Here is a 21,261-nt window from a genome sequence, read left to right as displayed (position 1 = left end):
GTCTTTGTCACTCTACAGCCTGTTAGTTATGCCCTGAGAAGCAACTTTAAGGCATTGATCAGGCCTGCTATTGATAGACTATCCAACTGATTGAATTTACTCATTCAGTGGAAACTCTAATACAAACTTTTTCCAAGTTTATTTATAGTCAAGTTGTTCAATGTGGAGTCTAAATGCTGATGCCAAATATACGGTCACCATGAAAAAGTGGTTATGTAGGCCTATACTCCAAGAGCAGTCATCTAAATTAGCCACATTCACTAGTGTCCTTTTTTAACGCTGTAGTCAGACTAGTTTAGTAGGCCTGGTGGATGGACATTTTTGCCAATGGGGAGGAGTCATTTGCTTCAGACAATCAACCACAGCACTATTTGCAATTACTTCCTTGAGGAAACAACGAGAAGCGAGTTATTCAAGTTTGTTCAGAGAAGTGTTCAGATCCTACTCACAAAGGATCAGATTCCAGTCAAAACCACAAACTTCTGAGCCATAAGCTACATGATTTGGTAATTTATAAATGTATGAACCATTGCAGGGTTGAATCATTAAAAAAAAAAGAAGTTGTAAATGCTTTACTAAATTGTGTAATATGTATGACTACCTGAGCTCTGCAACAGGTTCTGCAAATGCCCAGTAGTAGGCTACGGTGGATACCTTGATGTTTTCTTTACTTTGGATTTGAATGAAAGGGCCTCATGTGGGCAAATAGATGACATCACTCCTAGTGTTTGCTTTCAATGATATCTCCCAGCTATGAATTGAATTGTTGTATGAACTTAACAGTACTTTGAATGAGTACCCAAGAAAATAGATAGACCTGTATTTGACTCCCTGGAAATATATGATATTTTAGAAATGTGTAATTTTAGAAGATGCTGTTATCCAGAGCGATGAGGGGTTATGTACATTACTCAAGGGCACATGGAGGGGGTAAAAATCACCTTGTCAGCTCTGGGATTCAAACCAGCAACCTATCAGTTACTGGTCCAATATTCTTAACCACAAGGCTACCTGCCGCCTTATACACAGTATATACCCTATAACGTAGGGCCCAGGGGTTTTGTTTGATCATGTCACATGACCTTGAGCTTACCCTTATCTTTAAAGCTTTTTCATCGAACTGTTCACTATTGCTTTCATTAAAAAAATATGTCGCTCTGGATAAGAGCATCTGCTAAATGTAAATGTTATTTTGTGGTAATTCTCATTTCTGGAAAGGCTTGAAATAAATAACAACGGGTAACATGACATGATTGAACTAAAACAAGAGAGTTACTATTGGCTGTGATATTTGTTGTTACGTCCTCCCATTGGAATGTCCACAAAATAGGACATGTCCAAAAGTTTGCTCCAATCAGTAATCTTGTTTTTTCAGACAGTGAGTAAGGGGAGGCTGGCCCAGTGTGCAATCTGGGCACATCTGTTGGACTAGATAAATACTAATCAACTGTTACATGATGAGTCTGCTTCCTAGAAAAAGCTTTTAGTAACCTAATTTGCCTTTTTTGGAGGAGGGGTGAGTTTGGGGGAGCGCATCGTTAGACATTTAAATTAAAGCGTCCCTTCTTCCTCACAAGGAATTGTTTGATGCCTTCTCTGCGTTCACTGGGTCAAGGCAAGGCAGACAAAGCGTTGGTCTGTTGGTGCCGAGGTGTTACGAAAGAATCCAAACAGTAGTTTCTTTTAGTGTTTTAGATTCCCTGTGTTAGTTCTGAGACGTTGCAGACGACATGAAACGGATGACGAGAGTGTGGTTCTGCTCCAGGTTGTGTTGATGCTGAGTTATCTAATGCTTTTAACTGTGTACTGTACGAGCCCTGATGAAGGCCGTTGTGAATTTGACATTGGCTTGCTAATGATAAGCACTGGTTGTGATTGGCCGACAAACTTGAAATATGGAACTTTCAAAAGTTTATTTGACCCCAAGATGAGGATATTTGTTATTAAGAGCTTACGTTTCCTCAGTTTATTGCATTGTGTCTCAAACATGTCCACGTTGTTCAAGTCAGACATTTTGAGTTGGATCGGATATTTCAACCGAGTGCTTTTGCTTTGGCGTTCAAACTAAAGCTGTTTAGAACGCCATTTCAGTCCTATTCTCTCATGTTGCCCAGTTGTTGGAGGTGTCGGTCCGTCCGTCTGTGTATTTATACTAGTGGAGATGCATACTCTATACTAGTCTGTCAAAACATGGACAGTAGAAACAGTAGATGTTTTGGCTGCAACACACAGGCTTCATTAATTAGGCCTATTATGTAATGGCACATCGATTTCTCTTAGTAAACATGCTGGCTAGAGCCTGAGACAAAGAGAGGCCCTCCCAGCAACCAAACGACTTAATAATTTCCCTCTAAAGCAGGTCTGTGTTTTATGTCTGGCCTCCCATGTCACATGTACGGCCCTGTTTCTGCTGGGACTCAAAACCTCCTTTGTCTACCACAGCAGAGATTCAAAATGCCATTTTTCCTCATCTGATTTTTTTTTTAATTACAAAAATAAATTTCAGCATTGGCCTCTGCTGAAGATTTGACATTTGATGTGATGTCTTTACTTTCATGCTAGGCTATATAGGCCTTTAGGTAAATCATATCATCCAATTAGCTTTTTAATGTTGCTAAAAACAGACTTTAAAAAGAGCAATTGTCCAGTGTTTAAGTTGAGAAATAAATGGGTTTAACCACGTTTTTTCTCATTTAAACCTGAATGAATGAAATTATGCCGTCAACTTCATTCACCATGCCCGCAAGCACGCACTTTCAAAATGGTTCCCTTCAGATTATTAAAACAATAAAATGCAGAGTCTGCATACCATACTCTTTAATCTCTACCCACCCGCATTCGTTGATAATTGAGAATCACAGTAGTCCATTTTTTCATACTGCAATATGAAACCGCAAACAGACGTGTTTATTTTATTCATAGATTGGTCAGTGATTATTTAGGCAAAAAAAGAATATAGCACAATATATGGCCTGTGTTGCTGTGGCCCTGGCTCAAATGATTATTTTGGCAGCAGGTGACATACACCCTTGGTTAAAAACCACTGCTTTAAAGGCCCAATCAACAGTTGAAACAATAATAAAGTGCATCACCCCACATCTGTTTTTTTTTTAAAGCTGAAGGATGGTCCTGGAGAAATGTAATTACTCTCAAATTCATAGATAGCACTATGGACTGACCATCCATGATATCAAACATTGGAGTAGAACAATCTTATACCTTGGGTTCTGACCGGGTGCCGCAGTTGAACTAAGTTCATGAGGAATTTATAAGTTATATATATACCCATTGATTCTTGAAAAATATATAATTAATTTATAAGTTTAAAAATGGATGTAGCAACTACAGATTGCCCCTTCTTTAAATAACGCCTCAGCAGTTGAGCATTTGATTGTGGTTACATAATTGAAGAGCATTAATTTTTTCATCCATTCCAAGATTTCTTGACATGGTGCCAGTAGCGGCTAGACTAGAATAATCGTAGATAGTATTTGGGGCCTGCGACTTGGCTCCAATGCATTCTCGTGTTCAGTTTGCTCTGCTTTTTGCATTTGCCTAAAGTTGACATGTGATTCTTCATTATGCAACATCACGACTACACTTTATCTACTTGTCTGTCTATTCTATTTAGGGGAAATATTGATGGCAGATGCAGATAGCGGAAACTATCAATGATATAAAACGCACGTTAATATCTCCTGTAAATTGCGGAATCTACCAATGAATACATTTATTTGAGACAACTACATAATTGTCAATACAAAACATAGAAATATGGTGAGAGTGTGGTACCCGGCCAGAGGTATGAAACGGTTAAGGAGACGTAAGCTAAGTACACATTGTCCCGTTTGCTGTCTTTCATGGGCCCCTCCATTAAGAGACCGTAAACTGCACACTGCGTTTATTCAGGCTGTGTCACGAGCCTCCCTAAACCCGAGCCCTGAGGAGTGTCTCCTGCTTCTCTACACACACACAAACAGCTTGATCATATTAGGCCTCCTTTGTTAAGCCATCGGAAGAGGAGAGAGAAGCGCCAGTGGGTTTTTAGATTGTCGGCTGGAGGGACGCTCCAGAGTGTAATGGACGACAGGGTTGGAATGGTGAACGGGATTGATACCATACAGTACGATATGGAGTGAACTGCCTCTCTTTAACTTCATTAACCCTACATAGTATACATACAGTATATTGGGCATTGGTCACCACGAACCAGAATAGCTTCAATGCACCTTGGCATATATTCTACAAGTGTCTGGAAGTCTATTGGAGGGATGCAACACCATTGTTCCACGAGAAACTCCATTATTTGGTGTTTTGTTGATGGTGGTTGAAAATGCTGTCTGAGGCACCACTCCAGAATCTCTCATAAGAATTCAATTAATTGGGTTGAGATCTGGTGACTGAGATGGCATATGGTTTACATCGTATTCATACTCATCAAACCATTCAGTGACCACTCCTGCCCTGTGAATAGGGGCATTGTCATCCTATGGGGGCTTAGCCATGGTAGCAAAATAATGGCCTGCCCACTATCATATTACATGACCCTAAGCATGATGTTATTTGCTTAATTAACTCAGAAACAACACCTGTGTGGAAGCACCTGCTTTCAATATACTTTGTATACTCATGTGTTTCCATTATTTTGGGGCAGTTACCTGTAGTATGTGTAAACCGTCAGATCAGTCCTACGTGCTTTAGTAGGCCAATTGAATGGCAAGTTGAAGACCGATATGCTTTAAAATCCAAATAAAATGATCATATGAGAGACAGACCTCTCGTCTTCAGACATGCCTCAGCAATGGCGTTTTGTAAGGCTTGTTGAAGACACTGAATACTACTGTATAATTGTGTGCCCTCTGAACTTTCTGAAACTCGATTAAAAGCGACCATTGCTAATTGTGGATTAATCCTGAAGTGCTGTGTGACATGTTGGTAAAATGTTACCTCATATGGCTTTTTTGGTCTAAGGGGTGTGTATGTCAGGCTAGCATTTCAACACATTGTCACCAACAGATCCATTTCAGTGCTATTCTTCTCTTTGTCTGCCAGTGAAAAATTCATACATCAAGAAGAGTTGGTAACAGGACCAGATGTTCTCTTACTCTCTTCTCTCGTTTTCTCTCTTGGGCTCCCCTTCTCTCGCGCGCTCTCTTGTTTTCTCTCTCTCTCTCTCTCTCTCTCTCGCGCTCCCCTTCTATCGTGCACTCCCCTTCTCTCTAGATCTCTTCCTGTTAATCCTTTGTCTGGGGCTCCTTTGCTCTGGCCTGCATCACCATTTCCTGACGGCAGCCATTTACACCAGATTATTTTAGTGACAGACTGACAGACAGGCAAAAGAGCAGAGAGACGTGTGTGTGTGTGTGTTTGACAGGAAGGGGTGTTTTGAAGTGTAACAGGACGTATCTGAGAGACGCAGGATCATGCCTCGCTGGCGTTTTGACCAGCATTATGTCTCCCCTGACGGTTTTGTCTGAGGGTGTGTGTTGTGTTCGAGAACTATTAGGAGCTAAAAATATCCTCTTCATTTTGTTGATGACTCATCGTAGCTTTATGTGTGACAGGAAAGCTAAACCTGGGGCAAAAAAGCAGGCTCTGTGATAGAGTGGGATTCCTGAGAAATTGCATAATGCATAGCTGTGGGTTGACAAATATATCTAAGAATTCTTTGTCTGATTGTACTCTGAAATTTGGTTTCTGAGCAGAAATTATTTCAAGGGAGTTGTTCTTGGGACTTCTTGTTTTGATGTTGTTTTCATAAAGTTGATGAACCATCTCATTCAAAAAAGGATGGCCATGACTAACAATGTGGAAATTGCAACGTGAGTTTTATGGAACATGCATACAATTGTATTCAACCCTGCATCCATACGCACAAACAACTGAAAAACTTGAACATTTAATTGAGCATTTAGTGACAGCAAACCGTAGCTGACAGGCAGGCTACCAAAAAGGCTTTTTATTTCATTGTAAGTGTGCTCATTACTTGTTACACATGGCTGAGGATGTCGTCTCACCAGAATTTAGATTCGTCTGTGAAAGTTACCATAACATTGTTAAAGTGTTGCAGAAGACACGGCTAGTAACCCCCCCTCTCCCTCCAACCACCCACACACACACTTGTTTTGAATGGAACATCTCCAGTGAAAACAGCCTTCCTGGGTTCTCGGTCAGGTACCAGACCACAGCCACTGCCTGAACCCTGCCTACCCCATCACTTAGCACCCACCTGGACAGAACTGTGGCCCTAAAAATGAACAAACACGCCATAGATTGAGACCCTGCCCTGGGAGCTCAAATGTTGTGGCACTAAAGACAGTGGTATCCTAGCACAATCTCCCTCACTGATCCACTGGAGGGTATACAAGGGGGAGTGTTGATAACTAGGGTAGCGGTGTGGAGGGACTGGAGGAAGCCCCAAAGTAGCCAGGGACGCCATTAGCCAAAGCTCCTTGGCACAGGACTAGCTCTGTTTAACACACTCCTAATTACTCTTTTTGCCATTGCTTCATCGCTAATGAAGGCCTAGGTACAGTAAAGGACATACTGGTTAAATGGGCATCAGGGTTTTGTTAACGTGTTTTTGTGTCACCAGGTGTTCCCCAGGGCTCAGTGTTGGGCCTTGTGAGTTTTGACTGTGGGGACCCACAGTGCCGCTTTAGTAATCCCCAGCCCTGTGATATGCTGCCTGCCACAGGCTACATACGTTCTTTACAGTTCCTTTGTTTTTAGCTCAGGTGTTTTTCTAGCAATTTAAACTGGTGTAAATTTGGATTTCATAAACAGCGTTTAGACAGGCAGCACAATTCTGATATTTTTTCTACTAATTGTTCTTTTGACCAATCAATCGCATTAGATCTTTTCACATCAGATCTTTTTCAGAGCTGATCTGATTGGTCAAAAGATCTTTTTGTGAAAAAAATATCAGAATTGGGCTGCCTGTCTAAACGCACCCCCTCATTTCTACACTCCACAATGCTTGATCATTCACTTGCTATGTCAAAAACAATTTGACAATTTTAGAAACAGATGGGCTGTGTGTTTGTCACTTGGAATTAGCAGTTGTAAAACATTTTAGAGCACCCTCATTGTGCTCCCTGTTTTGGTCCAGTGCAAGTAATAACTCATTAATTTGGGAAAAAACATATAATTTTCCTCAGTCACAAGACAGATAGAACCTGGCTCAGTGTTGCTGTAACATAATAACATGGCACACATTAAAGCAACATCCCTGTATCTTCTGATACAGGCAGCAGAGCATATGAACTGGCTCGGTGTCCTCCCGCTTCTTTCCTCCTCTCCACTTATCAACTTCCTGTTCCCGCGGTAAGATCATCAGCCTTGACTAGGAAACTGCCCTGGCAGACAGACGCACTCTTGCTTTGTGGAGAACGAGAGATCCTGACTCTGCTTTGCATGTGGAGAAAGAGATCCACACTCTGCTTTGTGGAGAGAGCGAGACATCCTGACTCTGCTTTGTGGAGAGAGCGACTCTGCTGGGTCAGTACATCAAAATGTCACCTGGGACTAATGGAGGCAAAGAGGAAGTCAGAGAGGTGCGGTTGTGATCATATACAGAGCTATATTTCAGTGGAGACATTAAACCTGATAAGTGACGCTTAGTAAGTCGTTTTTGGAGCGTTTTTTTATTTATGAAATATCATAGGAACTATGTAGGAATTTTTTCTTGCAATTTGCACATTCCAGTGTGTGGAAGGATGTTTTGTTTTCCCTCTGATGGCAGCTTTGAGGCGTGCGTGTTGAAAACCTTTCTCTACCACCGTATGAAAATAAACTATGACAATATGACTAAATGTCCTCCTACTGTGTTGGGTTTCTGGGGAATGGTTGACACATGGTAGATAGTAGGGATGTCCATCTTTTCCTTTTAAGACCAATCGATACGTTTCTAGATAGATGGGCTCTGATATGATACAGGAACGATACGTTTTATACTGAACAAAAAATATAAACACAACATGTAAATTGTTGGTTTCATGAGCAAGAAATAAAATATCCCAGAAATGTTCCATAAGCACAAAAAGCTTATTTCTCTCAAATGTTGTGCACAAATGTGTTCACATCCCTGTAAGTGAGCATTTCCATCCACCTGATGTGTGTGGCATATCAAGAAGCTGATTAAACAGCATGATCATTACACAGGTGCACCTTGTGCTGGGGGACAATAAAAGGCCACTCTAAAATGTGTTACACAACACAATGCTACAGATGCCTCAAGTTTTGAGGGAGCGCACAATTGGCATGGTGACTGCAGGAATGTCCACCAGAGCTGTTGCCAGAGAATTGAATGTTAATTTCTCTACCAATGTATTTTTAGAGAATTTGACAGTATGTCCAGCCGGCATCACAACCACAGACAACGTGTAACCATTCCAGCCATGACATCCACATATGGGAAAAAGTATATTTGATTGGCCTGGCCTGGCTCCCACCCATGGCTGCGCCCCTGCCCAGTTATGTCAAATCCACAAATTAGGGCCTAATACATGTTATTTAAATTGACTGATTTCCTTATAGTAACTGTAACTCAGTAAAATCTTTATGGTTGCATTTATATTTTGTGCAATTCGTTTTGATTAGAGAACGAATCGATGCGATATGATTCGATGCACTAACATTTGTTGCATAAACACATTTTCCATTGTACATTAACATCTGCTTCTGATGGAGCTCATGAGCTAGGCCTCTCTGAGCTGTGTGTGTGTGTGTGTGTGTCTGTGTCTATGAATTGGGAAAACAATGTCTATGTACTAAGTAGGCAACTGATCTGAGCTATAAGGTAGACTAGGGATCTACCAACCCACTACCAATCAGATTAGGGGGGGGGGCAATGTTTTTCTTGTCCCCCCCCTACTTTGGTTCTGAAATCACCATCACCACTATATGTAAATATTTGTTTACAAATTAGCTATGACATATGAATATATATATAGCACACCCCCATCTCAAAATCTAATTGTTTTGACTGTTTGGAAGTTTTAATGAAGTGATCTTCTCTCCCTTCGGCCATGCAGTGTGCCCTTGCAAAAGTGATCGTGTTCCCCATTATGAAATTATAAGCTTTACCTTGTACAGTATATCTAAAAAAATAGCATATACACTGATTTGTTTAAAGCAAAACTACCAAAACTATTGCCTATGGTAAACCTGAACAATCCAAATCAAATATATTGTAAGTCCTGATCAGCAGGTATAGCCAGATGAGTTGTCTCCGATAGCTTACTTTTAATTACGGTAAAATATCATTTTCAACGGCACATAGATAATAATAACCTAGCAAATAATATAGGTTGTCACTCAACTAATAAAGCCTAATATCACACAAGCCATTTTGGGGTGCAACACAGATGTGCAAGATCAGGAACAGGCCGCCTATCTTGCACTGTTCAGCCTGCGAAGCTGGGCACAGTGCGCAGTTTGACTAGGCTACTGAATAGTGAAAATTGCTTTGGGTTGTTCAGCATGCAGAATTACTTGTAGATTAATGACTATCAACAGATACATGCAGTTCGACACTAAAGGAGAGAAAGCATCAGTTGTCACAACATAAGATTGAAAAAACAACAACAATTGGACGATAGAAAGAATGTAATATGAGAAAAAAATCAAGTGAATTGCATGCTACATTTGGATCGGTTTGGGGGCTGCGGACCGGTGCACTTGTAACTTTAAATATTTGAATTGGGAAAATAATGTTATATCCCTAGTAGATAGCAGATACATGGTCGATACTGCACAGTGGTTCAGTACAGACTGTTTAGCAGAATCGTGAACAAGGCTGGATCAAACTTTGCTCAAGTCCTTGTTGCATCGGTGTCAGCGACTTTAGCAGGCCTTGACATCAGCACTTGTCTGGGTCAATTAAAACAAATTGTTGGACAAGCTTATTTATTTATATATATATATATATATATATATACATACAATAAGAAAAATAATAACGAGACATTGGATCACCTGCCGTAGGCTACATATTATACATTACGTGTGAAACATTATGTGAGGATTATATATAGATTCAATCAATGAGATGTGGGGGGAGATTCTCCATATAGTCAATAAAAGGTTGCCAAATTCTGTAAAATGTCTTTAACTTATTCCTCAAGCAGTAAGTGATTTTCTCCAAAGGGATACAACTGTTAACTTCCGATAGCCACATTGCAACTGGCAGGGAGGAATCCAATTTCCATTTCAAGGCAATACATTTCTTGGCAATCGCTAGCAATATTTCTGTTCGCTTTATAGTATGGCTTTGCCTAAGATTGGTGTTAGTAAAGTTGCCCAGTAGACAGACCTCCGGGTCTAAAGGGAATGCAACCCCGTGAATTGAGGATATGGTATCGCATACCCCCTGCCAGAAACCGTGTAGTTTTGAACACTGCCAAGTGGAATGGAGGAATGTTCCTTCATCTGAGCCACATCTAAAACATAGGGAGGAGATATCTGGGTTGAACTTGTGCAGTCTAGATGGGGTGCTATAGAGCTGATGGAGGAAATTAAACTGGATCAGTCTGTATCTGGAGTTCAATGTGGATGTAACACCATCCCTGCATAGGTCACTCCATAGATCCTCATCAAGATCAATACCCAGATCTTTTTCCCATCTAAGTCGGGGTTTATCTAGCCCAGGCAGTGTTAGTCCTGACATAAGAGCATCGTATACACAGGAAATGGTCTTGAACAGTGGTTGGTCTGCGTGGCAGAGTTGTTCAATAGGTGACATCTTAGGTAGGTTCCATTGTCCCTTGAGAGTCACCCTTTGTAGTTGTAGGTAGCTAAAGAAGCTAAAGAAGTCCCTGTTAGGCAAGTGGTATTTCTGTTTCAGCTGATCAAAAGACATAAGAACTCCCTCCTCGTAACAATGTTCCAGAAGAGTGATCCACTTTTCAGACCATGGTCTAAAGTTACTATTCTGGAAAAACATAGGAATCAATCTATTGTTCCATAAAGGGGTTTTAGGGGAAAGGAATCCCCCTCGTCCGAACAGCTCAGGTAGTTTGCACCATGCCAGGACAGAATGTATGATTAACTAGTTGCTCCTACCCTCTACTTTTTTGAACATTTTGTTAAAAATCGCGCAACATTTCAGCGCCCTGCTACTCATGCCAGGAATATAGTACGTTCATATGGTTAGAATGTGTGGATAGGAAACCCTCGGACGTTTTTAAAACTGGTTAAATCACGACTGTGGCTATAACATAACGTGCGTTACATCGGAAAGCGCAGGAAAACCTGATCACAGAAAATGGAAATAAATATCCTTGCGCCACTTCCAGCAATTGTTAACAGTGAGCCGAATTAGATAAGACCGAGCATTCAACTCCCACAGCATCCCCATGTTGTCTAGAGTCTTGTGAATTGAATCATCTTTGATTCTTGGTTGAACCGAAACAGGGGCACCACTTACCTCCGGTCTCCGCCCAGATCATTCCGGAAGAGCTCTCTCGTGAAATTTTTTCCAAGACGACAGCTAATGATTTTTACATCGCCTACGGATGATTTTTATCGCTTATTAACGTTTACTAATACCTAAAGTAGCATTACAAACGTATTTCGAAGTGTTTTGTGAAAGTTTATCGTCTACTTTTTGAATTTAAAAAAATGACGTTACGTTGTGAAATCGCTGTTTTTTTCGTTTATCACACAGTCTACATATAACGATATCTTGGCTTTATATGGCCCGATTTAATCAAAATAAAGACCCAATAGTGTTTATGGGACATCTAGGAGTGCCAACAAAGAAGATGGTGAAAGGTAATGACTGTTTTCTATTTTATTGTGCGGTTTGTGTAACGCCGAAATGCTAATTATTTTGTTTACGTCCCCTGCTGTGCTTTTGTGTTGTAGTGTATTGGTGCATGCTATCAGATAATAGCTTCTCATGCTGTCGCCGAAAAGCATTTTAAAAATCTGACTTGTTGCCTGGATTCACAACGAGTGTAGCTTTAATTTGATACCCTGCATGTGTATTTTAATGAACTTTTGAGTTTTAACTAATACTATTAGCATTTAGCGTAGCGCATTTGCATTTCCAGAGCTCTAGTTGGGACGCAAGCGTCCCAAGTAGAAGCAAGAGGTTAAAGGGTTGTCTGTGATGGCATTTATAGATTTTCTGTCCCATTTGTAAAACAATTCTGCCCCAGTGTCATCATTTACCTCAAGCTTTTCAATGTTCAACCATGAGGGAGAGGGACCATTGTCAAACCTCTGAGCCAGAAACCTAGACTGTGCAGCCCAGTAGTACATTCTAAAATTGGGGAGGTTTAAGCCCCCTTGACTGTAATCAAGGGTCAGTTTATCCAGGCCAACCCTAGGGGTTTTGCCGTGCCAGATAAACCGTCTGGTCAGCTTGTCGAGAGAGGAAAAAAATGCTGCGGGAACAGGGATAGGGAGAGATTGAAACAGATATAGAAACCTGGGCAGGACATTCATTTTAATTACATTGATTCTACCCAGTAGAGTGAGAGGTAAGTCCATCCATTTACAAAGGTCACCCTCCACCTTTTGCAACAAACTGGCCAGATTGAGTTTATAGAGTTTGTTCAGATTACCATCCACAATTATGCCCAAATATGTGAAGCCCATAGGCGCTAAAAGGAAACTTGTGCTTGATGGTATGATGGTCAAAGACAGACAACGGTAAGATTTCGCTTTTATCAAAATTGACCTTATAGCAGATTATATATTTAAATTGTCTGAATGGACAAGTAAAAAAAAACACATCACAATATCAAAAATGTGGCTACCCCGGTCAGAATCGGATCAAAGTGCGACGTGTTCAAATCAAATTCTATTAGTCACATGCGCCAAATACAACAGGTGTAATGCTTACTTACGAGCCCCTAACGAACAATGCAGTTTCAAAAAATTACGGATAAGAATAAGAGATAAAAGTAACAAGTAATTAAAGAGCAGCAGTACAATAGTGAGACTATATACAGGGGGGTACCGATACAGTGTCAATGTGCGGGGGCACTGGTTAGTTGAGGTGCGGGGGGGCACTGCAAATAGTCTGGGGAGCTATTTGACTAGATGTTCAGGAGTCTTATGGCTTGGAGGTAGAAGCTGTTAAGAAGCCTCTTGGACCTAGTCTTGGCGCTCCGGTACCCGCTTGCCGTGCGGTAGTAGAGAGAACAGACGTAACTCGTCGATTTTATTCTCCAAAGATTGCACGTTTGCTAGCGGATTGCAGGGAAGTGGGGGTTTATTCAATCGCCTATGAATTCTCAAATAGCAGCCTGACCTGTGGCCCCTCTTTCTCTGCCTCCTCTTCACACAGATCACGGGGATCGGGGCCTGTTCCCGAGGAAGCAGTTTACCCTTCGTCAGAGTCGTGAAAGGAAAAAAAATATTCTCTAGTATGTGCTGAGTAATCGCAGTCCTGATGTCTAGAAGTTATTTTCGGTCATAAGAGACGGACGGTAGTGGCAACATTATGCACGAAATAAGTAAAAAATAAACTGCAAATAAACAAACAAAAAACAATCGGCTGGGGGCACGTAAAACCTCTACATTCTCCAGCGCCATTTGTCCTCCCAATCTTTGCAGAGCGCATCGCTGTAACATTTATTGTAGGCCTTCATTGACAGGCACGAGCAGTCTTTCAATCATGAAGTCGTGACTAGAGGTCAACAGATTTGGATTTTTCAACGCCGATACCGATTTATTGGAGGACCAAAAAAAGCCGATACAGATTAATCTGCCTTATTTATTTATTTATTTGTAATAATGGCAATTACAACAATACTGAATGAACACTTATTTTAACTTAATATAATACATCAATAAAATCAATTTAGCCTCAAATAAATAATGAAACATGTTCAATTTGGTTTAAATAATGCAAAAACAAAATGTTGGAGAAGAAAGTAAATGTGCAATATGTGTCATGTAAAAAAGCTAACGTTTAAGTTCCTTGCTCAGAACATATGAAAGCTGGTGGTTCCTTTTTACCTGAGTCTTCAATATTCCCAGGTAAGAAGTTTTAGGTTGTAGTTATTATAGGAATTATAGGACTATTTCTCTCTACCATTTGTATTTCATTAACCTTTGACTATTGGATGTTCTTATAGGCACTATAGCATTGCCAGTGTAACAGTATAGCTTCCGTCCCTCTCCTCGCTCCTACCTGGGCTCGAACCAGAAACACAACGACAACAGCCACCCTCGAAGCAGCATTACCCATGCAGAGCAAGGGAAACAACCACTCCAAGTCTGAGTGAGTGACGTTTGAAACACTATTAGCGCGCACCCCGCTGACTAGCTAGCCATTTCACATCGGTTACACCAGCCTAATCTCGGGAGTTGATAGGCTTGAAGTCATAAACAGCTCAATGCTTGAAGTCATAAACAGCTGCTGGCAAACGCACGAAAGTGCTGTTTGAATGAATGCTTACGAGCCTGCTGGTGCCTACCATCGCTCAGTCAGACTGCGCTATCAAATATCAAATCATAGATTTAATTATAAAATAATGACACACAGAAATACTAGCCTTGGGTCATTAATATAGTCGAATCCGGAAACTATCATCTCGAAAACAAAACCTTTATTCTTTCAGTGAAATACGGAACCGTTCCGTATTTTATCTAACGGGTGGCATCCATAAGTCTAAATATTCCTGTTACATTGCACAACCTTCAATGTTATGTCATAACTACGTAACATTCTGGCAAATTAGGCAGCCCAAACTGTTGCATATACACTGACTCTACGTGCAATGAACACAAGAGAAGTGACACAATTTCACCTGGTGACCTGGATTTCTTTTATTTTTAGGTTTAAAAATATATACTTCTGTGTATTGATTTTAAGAAAGGCATTGATGTTCATGGTTAGGTACACATTGGAGCAACGATACGCACCGCATTGATTATATGCAATGCAGGACACACTAGATAAACTAGTAATATCATCAACCATGTGTAGTTAACTAGTGATTATGATTGATTGTTTTTTTATAAGATAAGTTTAATGCTAGCTAGCAACTTACCTTGGCTTACTGCATTCGCATAACAGGCAGTCTCCTCGGAGTGCAATGTAATCAGGTGGTTAGAGCGTTGGACTAGTTAACTGTAAGTTTGCAAGATTGAATCCCCCGAGCTGACAAGGTAAAAAATCTGTAGTTCTGCCCCTGAACGAGGCAGTTAACCCACCGTTCCTAGGCCGTCATTGAAAATAAGAATGTGTTCTTAACTGACTTGCCTAGTTAAATAAAGTTTAAATAAAGATTAAATAAAGGTGTAAAAAATTGTTTTTTTTTAAATCGGCCAAATCGGTGTCCAAAAATACAGATTTCCGATTGTTATGAAAACTTGACGTGTGCACATTTGTTGATTTTCATTGCTAGTTAGTGAGTTATTTACCCAGTTATAACACATTTTAGGTCAGCAATGAAAATCCTTGAAAAGTCATGGTGTTGGCATCAACTGCGTACGTGCCAGTGTGCTGTTGCCTGGGAGGGGGAGAGAGTTGATGAAACCAATGCTTCATACTCCGGTTGTAAAACCGTCTCTCAAAATTGGGTGTTGAGAAGTAATGTCACCATTTTAGCAAACTTTTGGGGTTATTGGGACAAGTGAGCTTGTTGGGACAAGTGACTTTCGAAAGTGATAAATCGGTCCTAACTTGTTTGATGGACAAGTAGATAAAAAAGTTGATGTCAAGCACTGTTTAGCATTTGAGTTTGTTTTGAGTGTCTGTTGCCATTTGTTTGCCTGTGTTGTGGTTATTATGTGATGACCCCACCGGGGGACTAATTATTTTATACCCATCTCTCGACTCTCTCTAAGGAACGAGCCTCTGTTTCTCAGAACCTCCCTCTCCTCTGTTCGTCTTCCTGCCTCCAATCATCCCTCCCTTCTCCCTCCCTCCCTCTTTCCTATTGGTATACTTCTGAGGCAGAAGACAGCGAACAGTGTGTTTGTGTTGTCCAAAAAAGCGTTTTGGATTTTAGCGCTGGTTTGTCCCTAAAAGTTCAGCATTTTATTGTCTTGTCTTTCTCTGTTTGGATATTAAAAGTTCATCTTTATACAGTATGTCTCTCTGGCTCTCTAAAAGCCACCGGTATCATGTGAGATTAGCCCTGTCCTCATATGATACAAGTTTCCTTCCCAACCTCCTCCACCACACACCTTCTGTCCTTACAAACCACAGACTGCTCCTCCACTCACTAGCCCCTCATTGAATTGGTAATTATGGGGATGCTCTTTCTCCGCGAGCGGTATCGTTTTTACCCCCCTTTTTCTTGTTTTTGTGTTCACGCTGTGAATGGATCAGACGTTTTCCACCATAGTTTGATTTATTTCATCCCTTACGACCAATCTTTTCACTTTTCACGTGGTGCAACACGTGAATAATATATGATGGAAGACAATTGTGATCATCTAACCTGCTGCTACAGAGGGCACTTACATGAAATGTACTTTAATCTATCATGCAAATATACATGGAACTCAAAAGTGACGATAAGTTGGCTCTCTTGTCTTAAACAAAATCCCCTGTTGAAGACACTCTGCTTTGACAACAGGTTTCTCCCTGGGCTGTCACGTGTCTCTCCTCCTCCTAACCCTCTGTTCTTCACTCTTATTTTAATTTGTGGAAAAACAGGAGTTCTTCGAACATGCCAAGCAGCTCTGGGACGATGAAGGCGTGAAGGCGTGCTTCGAGCGCTCCAACGAGTACCAGCTCATCGACTGCGCACAGTAGTGAGTAACCCCCCCCATCCCTCATGCCCTCCCTTTCTCCCATCTCATCCTTCTTTCTCCATCCATCCCTCGTTGCCTCTTTCATCCTCCATCCCAATCATTCTCCCCCCGTCCTCATCCTATCTCCCCTCTCTCTTGTCCCTGTGGACTCCCCATCTCTCCACTGACATTGCATGTAAACTATTACAATTTTATCAACCAGGAAATGGAGAAGTGATTTCTACATAGTGCAACTTCAATTAAGCCTGTCCGGTTGTGTTACGGGTGAGAATATCCATTGTGTGTGTGTGTGTGTGCATGAGTGTTACTCAAGAATCCTCTTTAATGAAAGCTGGGTCCTTACAGATGTAGTAACTTAATTTGAGCTAGTTTTCTTCAGCAGGAAAATAATCCTGCAGCAACAGGAAATGTGGATTATAATTGATGGATCTTTTTGTAGGAGTTGATACATATTTAGTAAGGGAAAGTTCTCAACGTTGATCCAATTAAGATCATACAGCTGTAGAAGAGTTCTGTGGTTTCCATCCACTCACAGCGCTGGTTGTTTTCTCAGCCAATGACATGTCTCCATTGACTCTCCTCATGTGTCCTGGACCCTCACTGCATTTTGATTTGGCCTTTTAGACCTCACATAAGCACCCAAGTCCTCAGATGTGCTCCTTAGAGATTTAATGGAGATCGATGTTTTAGGCATTTGTGTGTGTGTGTATGAGCGCGTGTGTGTATGCAGTACCAGTCAAAAGTTTGGACACACTTACTCATTTCAGGGTTTTTCTTTATTTGACTATTTTCTACATTGTAGAATAAGACATCAAAACTATGAAATAACACATATGGAATCATGTAGTAAACAAATCAAAATGGATTTTATTTGAGATTCTTCAAAGTAGCCACCCTTTGCCTTGATGACAGCTTTGCACACTCTTGGCATTCTCTCAACCAGCTTCATGAGGTAGTCACCTGGAATGCATTTCAATTAACAGGTGTGCCTTAAGTTAATTAGTGGGATTTATTTCCTTCTCAATACTTTTGATCCAATCAGTTGTGTTGTGATAAGATGGCCCTATTTGGTAAAAGACCAAGTCCATATTATGACAAAAACAGTTCAAATAAGTAAAGAGAAACAACAGTCCATCATTACTTTGACTGACCTTCATGTCTTAATCTGGAACATTTCAAGAACTTTGAAAGTTTCTACAAGTGCAGTCACATAAACCATCAAGCGCTATGATGAAACTGGTTCTCATGAGGACCGCCACAGGAAAGGAAGACCCAGAGTTACCTCTGCTGCAGAAGATACGTTCATTAGAGTTACCAGCCTCAGAAATTGCAGCCCAAATAAATGCTCCACAGAGTTGAAGTAGCAGACACATCACAACATCAACTGTTCAGAGGAGACTGCATGAATCCGGCCTCATGGTCGAATTGCTGCAAAGAAACCACTACAGCATTCTGCAGCGATATGCCATTCCATCTGGTTTGCGCTTAGTGGAACTATCATTTGTTTTTCAACAGGACAATGCCCCAACACACACGGCCATGCTGTGTAAGGGCTATTTGACCAAGAATGAGAGTGATGGAGTGCTGCATCAGATGACCTGGCCTTCACAATCACCCGACCTCAACCCAATTGAGATGGTTTGGGATGAGTTGGACTGCAGAGTGAAGGAAAAGCAGCCAACAAGTGCTCAGCATGTGTGGGAACTCCTTCAGGACTGTTGGAAAAGCATTCTATGTGAAGCTGGTTGAGAGAATGCCAAGAGTGTGCAAAGCTATCATCAAGGCAAAGGGTGGCTACTTTTGAATAATGAAAATATAAAATATCTTTTGAAATTTTTTTGGGTTACTACATGATTCCATATGTGTTATTCCATAGTTTTGATGTCTTCACTATTATTCTACAATGTAGAAAATATTAACAATAAAGAAGCCCTTGAATGAGTAGGTGTGTCCAAACATTTGACTGGTACTATATGTGTATACACTTTTTTTGTGTGCACTTCGCAGAACACGACCCCTTATTTGGTCTTTATTTGACCCTCATTAATAACCATACCATTTCCATAGGCGATGGTACAGCCCATTATGCAACATACATATTATGCAACATACATGTTGTTGTCGATGATTTGCTTGAATGAGAAGCACTCCTTTGGTGGTAAGCCACTTGGCTTACCGCGGTCTAGTCTCTGTTTGTGCTCCCCTCTTTGCTGTGAAGCAGTGTATTCTACCCCTGGCAAATACTGTGACTGTGAAATACAAACAAGTTGTCCTCCTTCTAATCTCCAGTCATTCTGTACATGGCAGCGGGTTGTGTCGAGTGGAGTGAAATATGTGACGTCAGACCCCCTTGTTGTTCCTCTCCCAGGAAGTCACCCATTATGCTGAGGCTTACTGAAGGCAGACACACACCCATCTGAGTGTTTGCTCTGGCTGAGTGTGTGTGTGAGTGTCTGTGTGTGTGCACGCACATATCGCTCAATGCCATGACGCACAGTAGCTCCACTGTATCCATGTTCAACTGCTCACCGGCTATCTCGTTTCCATTGACACCCATTGGGCTAGGAGGAGGAAACTGCCATCTGTGAGGGCCCATAACTGATGGTTAGCGCTAAGTTAGCACAAGCTGGCATTTCAACTTCCTGTTCCTGTCCATTTAGCCGTAGCTAGCATGATAGCGTGTTTCTTCTAGTCCGCTCACTTTGTTTAGCTTTAAAGGTAGATTTAGCAATATCACATCATTATAGTCAAATCTGACAAGACTGCCACTATTTTCTGTTTTAAAATCTGTTGTTGATGACTGTAAGCAAGAAGTCGCCCTTCTGTTATGATTATGTCATATTGCTGAGTCTAAGTTGTGATGGACCAGTGGTAGCTGGTTCAGAACACATATTGTATCTAGGCAGCCAGCATAGCCTACCCTCTTCTCTGTGCTGCATTTAGCCTGTGTAGTATCCAGGATGGCTCCATGGTGCTATTCTTAAGTCCTCCAATGACCTATGTAAAGCAATGGAAAATGCTCAGTAGTCAGTGTCCAGTAGCAGCCGCTTTTCAACTTAGCTTTTTCAGTTAGCCGCTGCTATCTCTCAACCCCAATTTAAACTCTAAATGATTATGGGCAGATAGGCAAGTCGGCAGATCCAAGTGCTTGTGTCAAAGAGGAGGCCCATATTGACATTCCACAATCCTATAAGCCAATCAATACCGACTGTACATTGTACATTTAGACTGTACATAGTGCATCTAGGGTTTTTTTGGGAGGTGGGGGAGATCCGTTTTCTGTTTCATTTAAATTGATTTCAATGTTCTGTTCTGTTGTACAGTTTGAAGCCGTTGGGCCGTGCATTGATGCATGGTTGTGTGCCTTTGAAAGCCCATAAATGTCATGGAATGGCTAGTTTGTTTCATTCCACTTTGTTTATCCATTGGAGTGTTGTCAGGAGATTGACTCAACTTGTTGGGAAGTGTCTTGTTTAGTAACAATCATGTTACGTATTTACTTTACTTCCTACTATATCAATCCCAGAAAACGGTCAGTTTGTAGGCGTATCACACTGCATTGAAACTACAGTGACCTAAATGCCATGTACAAACGACCAAGCAACTGATATAGGGGGGCAGTCCAACATTTTGACTACTTGCCAACAACTATACAAAAGATTCATATATTTTTCTAGTTTTCTATGTAATTTGTTAGCATACTGTACCGTAGCTTGAAGGCTAGCATCTAGACACACTGTCGTTTGTGTACCATTGAGTTTATCCATTAGCTTGCTGTATATTTCAGTAACTGATATCATACCAGCACAAGTACACAGAGGGTCCTCTTACTCTCTGGTAATGTTAGCTTCAGGCTAGTCGATTACTTTATCCTAATATACAAAACTGAGATTTAAGCTCGTCGAAATGGACCCCGTCTGTGACTTCAGGTTTGAATTTGCATAAAAACAACCTAGCACAATAGTTAATGTAAAACAAAGAAATAAGAATTGGCATATGCAGAATTATTACGACTTTTGTGCTTTATGACACATTGAATTCCTGACGCTCACTGAACTTTTTGTTTTATGCTTTCAACTTTTACTGTGCTCTTTTACTTTTCATTGTAGACATCTTGCATATTCGCACTGTTAATTAGTGGTGGCAACTATGTACATTCTATGCATGGACTTGGTGGGGTGGCCCTGAGGGCTGTGTTGCATAACTGGACTTGCTTATGGACTATTGCTGATCTATGGATTGGTGTGAGAGAAGTCTCCATGATAATGTGAAAATGTCATGTGTGTCTGAACCTTGTTTTCCTAAATAAAAACATAATTTCCACAACAACATGTATACAAATATACGCATAGCAACCGTATGGTGTACTCTCAAAGCTACACAGCAACTCCCCTCGAGTATGTCACTGATGCTCAAGTAGCCATGTATTTAATAGCTACCATCGCCACAATAGCAACAGCATCGCCACCTCAAAAACTTTAGCGTTCGCACGATAAACGTTAGCGTTAGCCTAGCACGCTAAAGCTGTCTGCGCTA

General features: G+C 41.0%; 1 protein-coding gene across 3 annotated transcripts in view; it reads left to right on the top strand.

Moving 5' to 3' along the window:
- LOC115130208 (guanine nucleotide-binding protein G(olf) subunit alpha) overlaps nucleotides 1-21,261 on the top strand; it is a 72,796-nt gene that overhangs the window by 21,897 nt on the left and 29,638 nt on the right. For all 3 annotated transcript variants that reach the window (XM_029661107.2, XM_065019420.1, XM_029661108.2), the window contains exon 5: nucleotides 16,628-16,725. In XM_029661107.2, the coding sequence (XP_029516967.1) occupies nucleotides 16,628-16,725 (98 nt within the window). The remainder of the gene's footprint in view (nucleotides 1-16,627; nucleotides 16,726-21,261) is intronic.

Source organism: Oncorhynchus nerka, linkage group LG6 (assembly GCF_034236695.1).
Source record: "Oncorhynchus nerka isolate Pitt River linkage group LG6, Oner_Uvic_2.0, whole genome shotgun sequence".
Classification (NCBI taxonomy): domain Eukaryota; kingdom Metazoa; phylum Chordata; class Actinopteri; order Salmoniformes; family Salmonidae; genus Oncorhynchus; species Oncorhynchus nerka.
The sequence above is the reverse complement of the archived record's forward strand: the minus strand, read 5'-3'. Positions and strand labels throughout refer to the sequence as shown.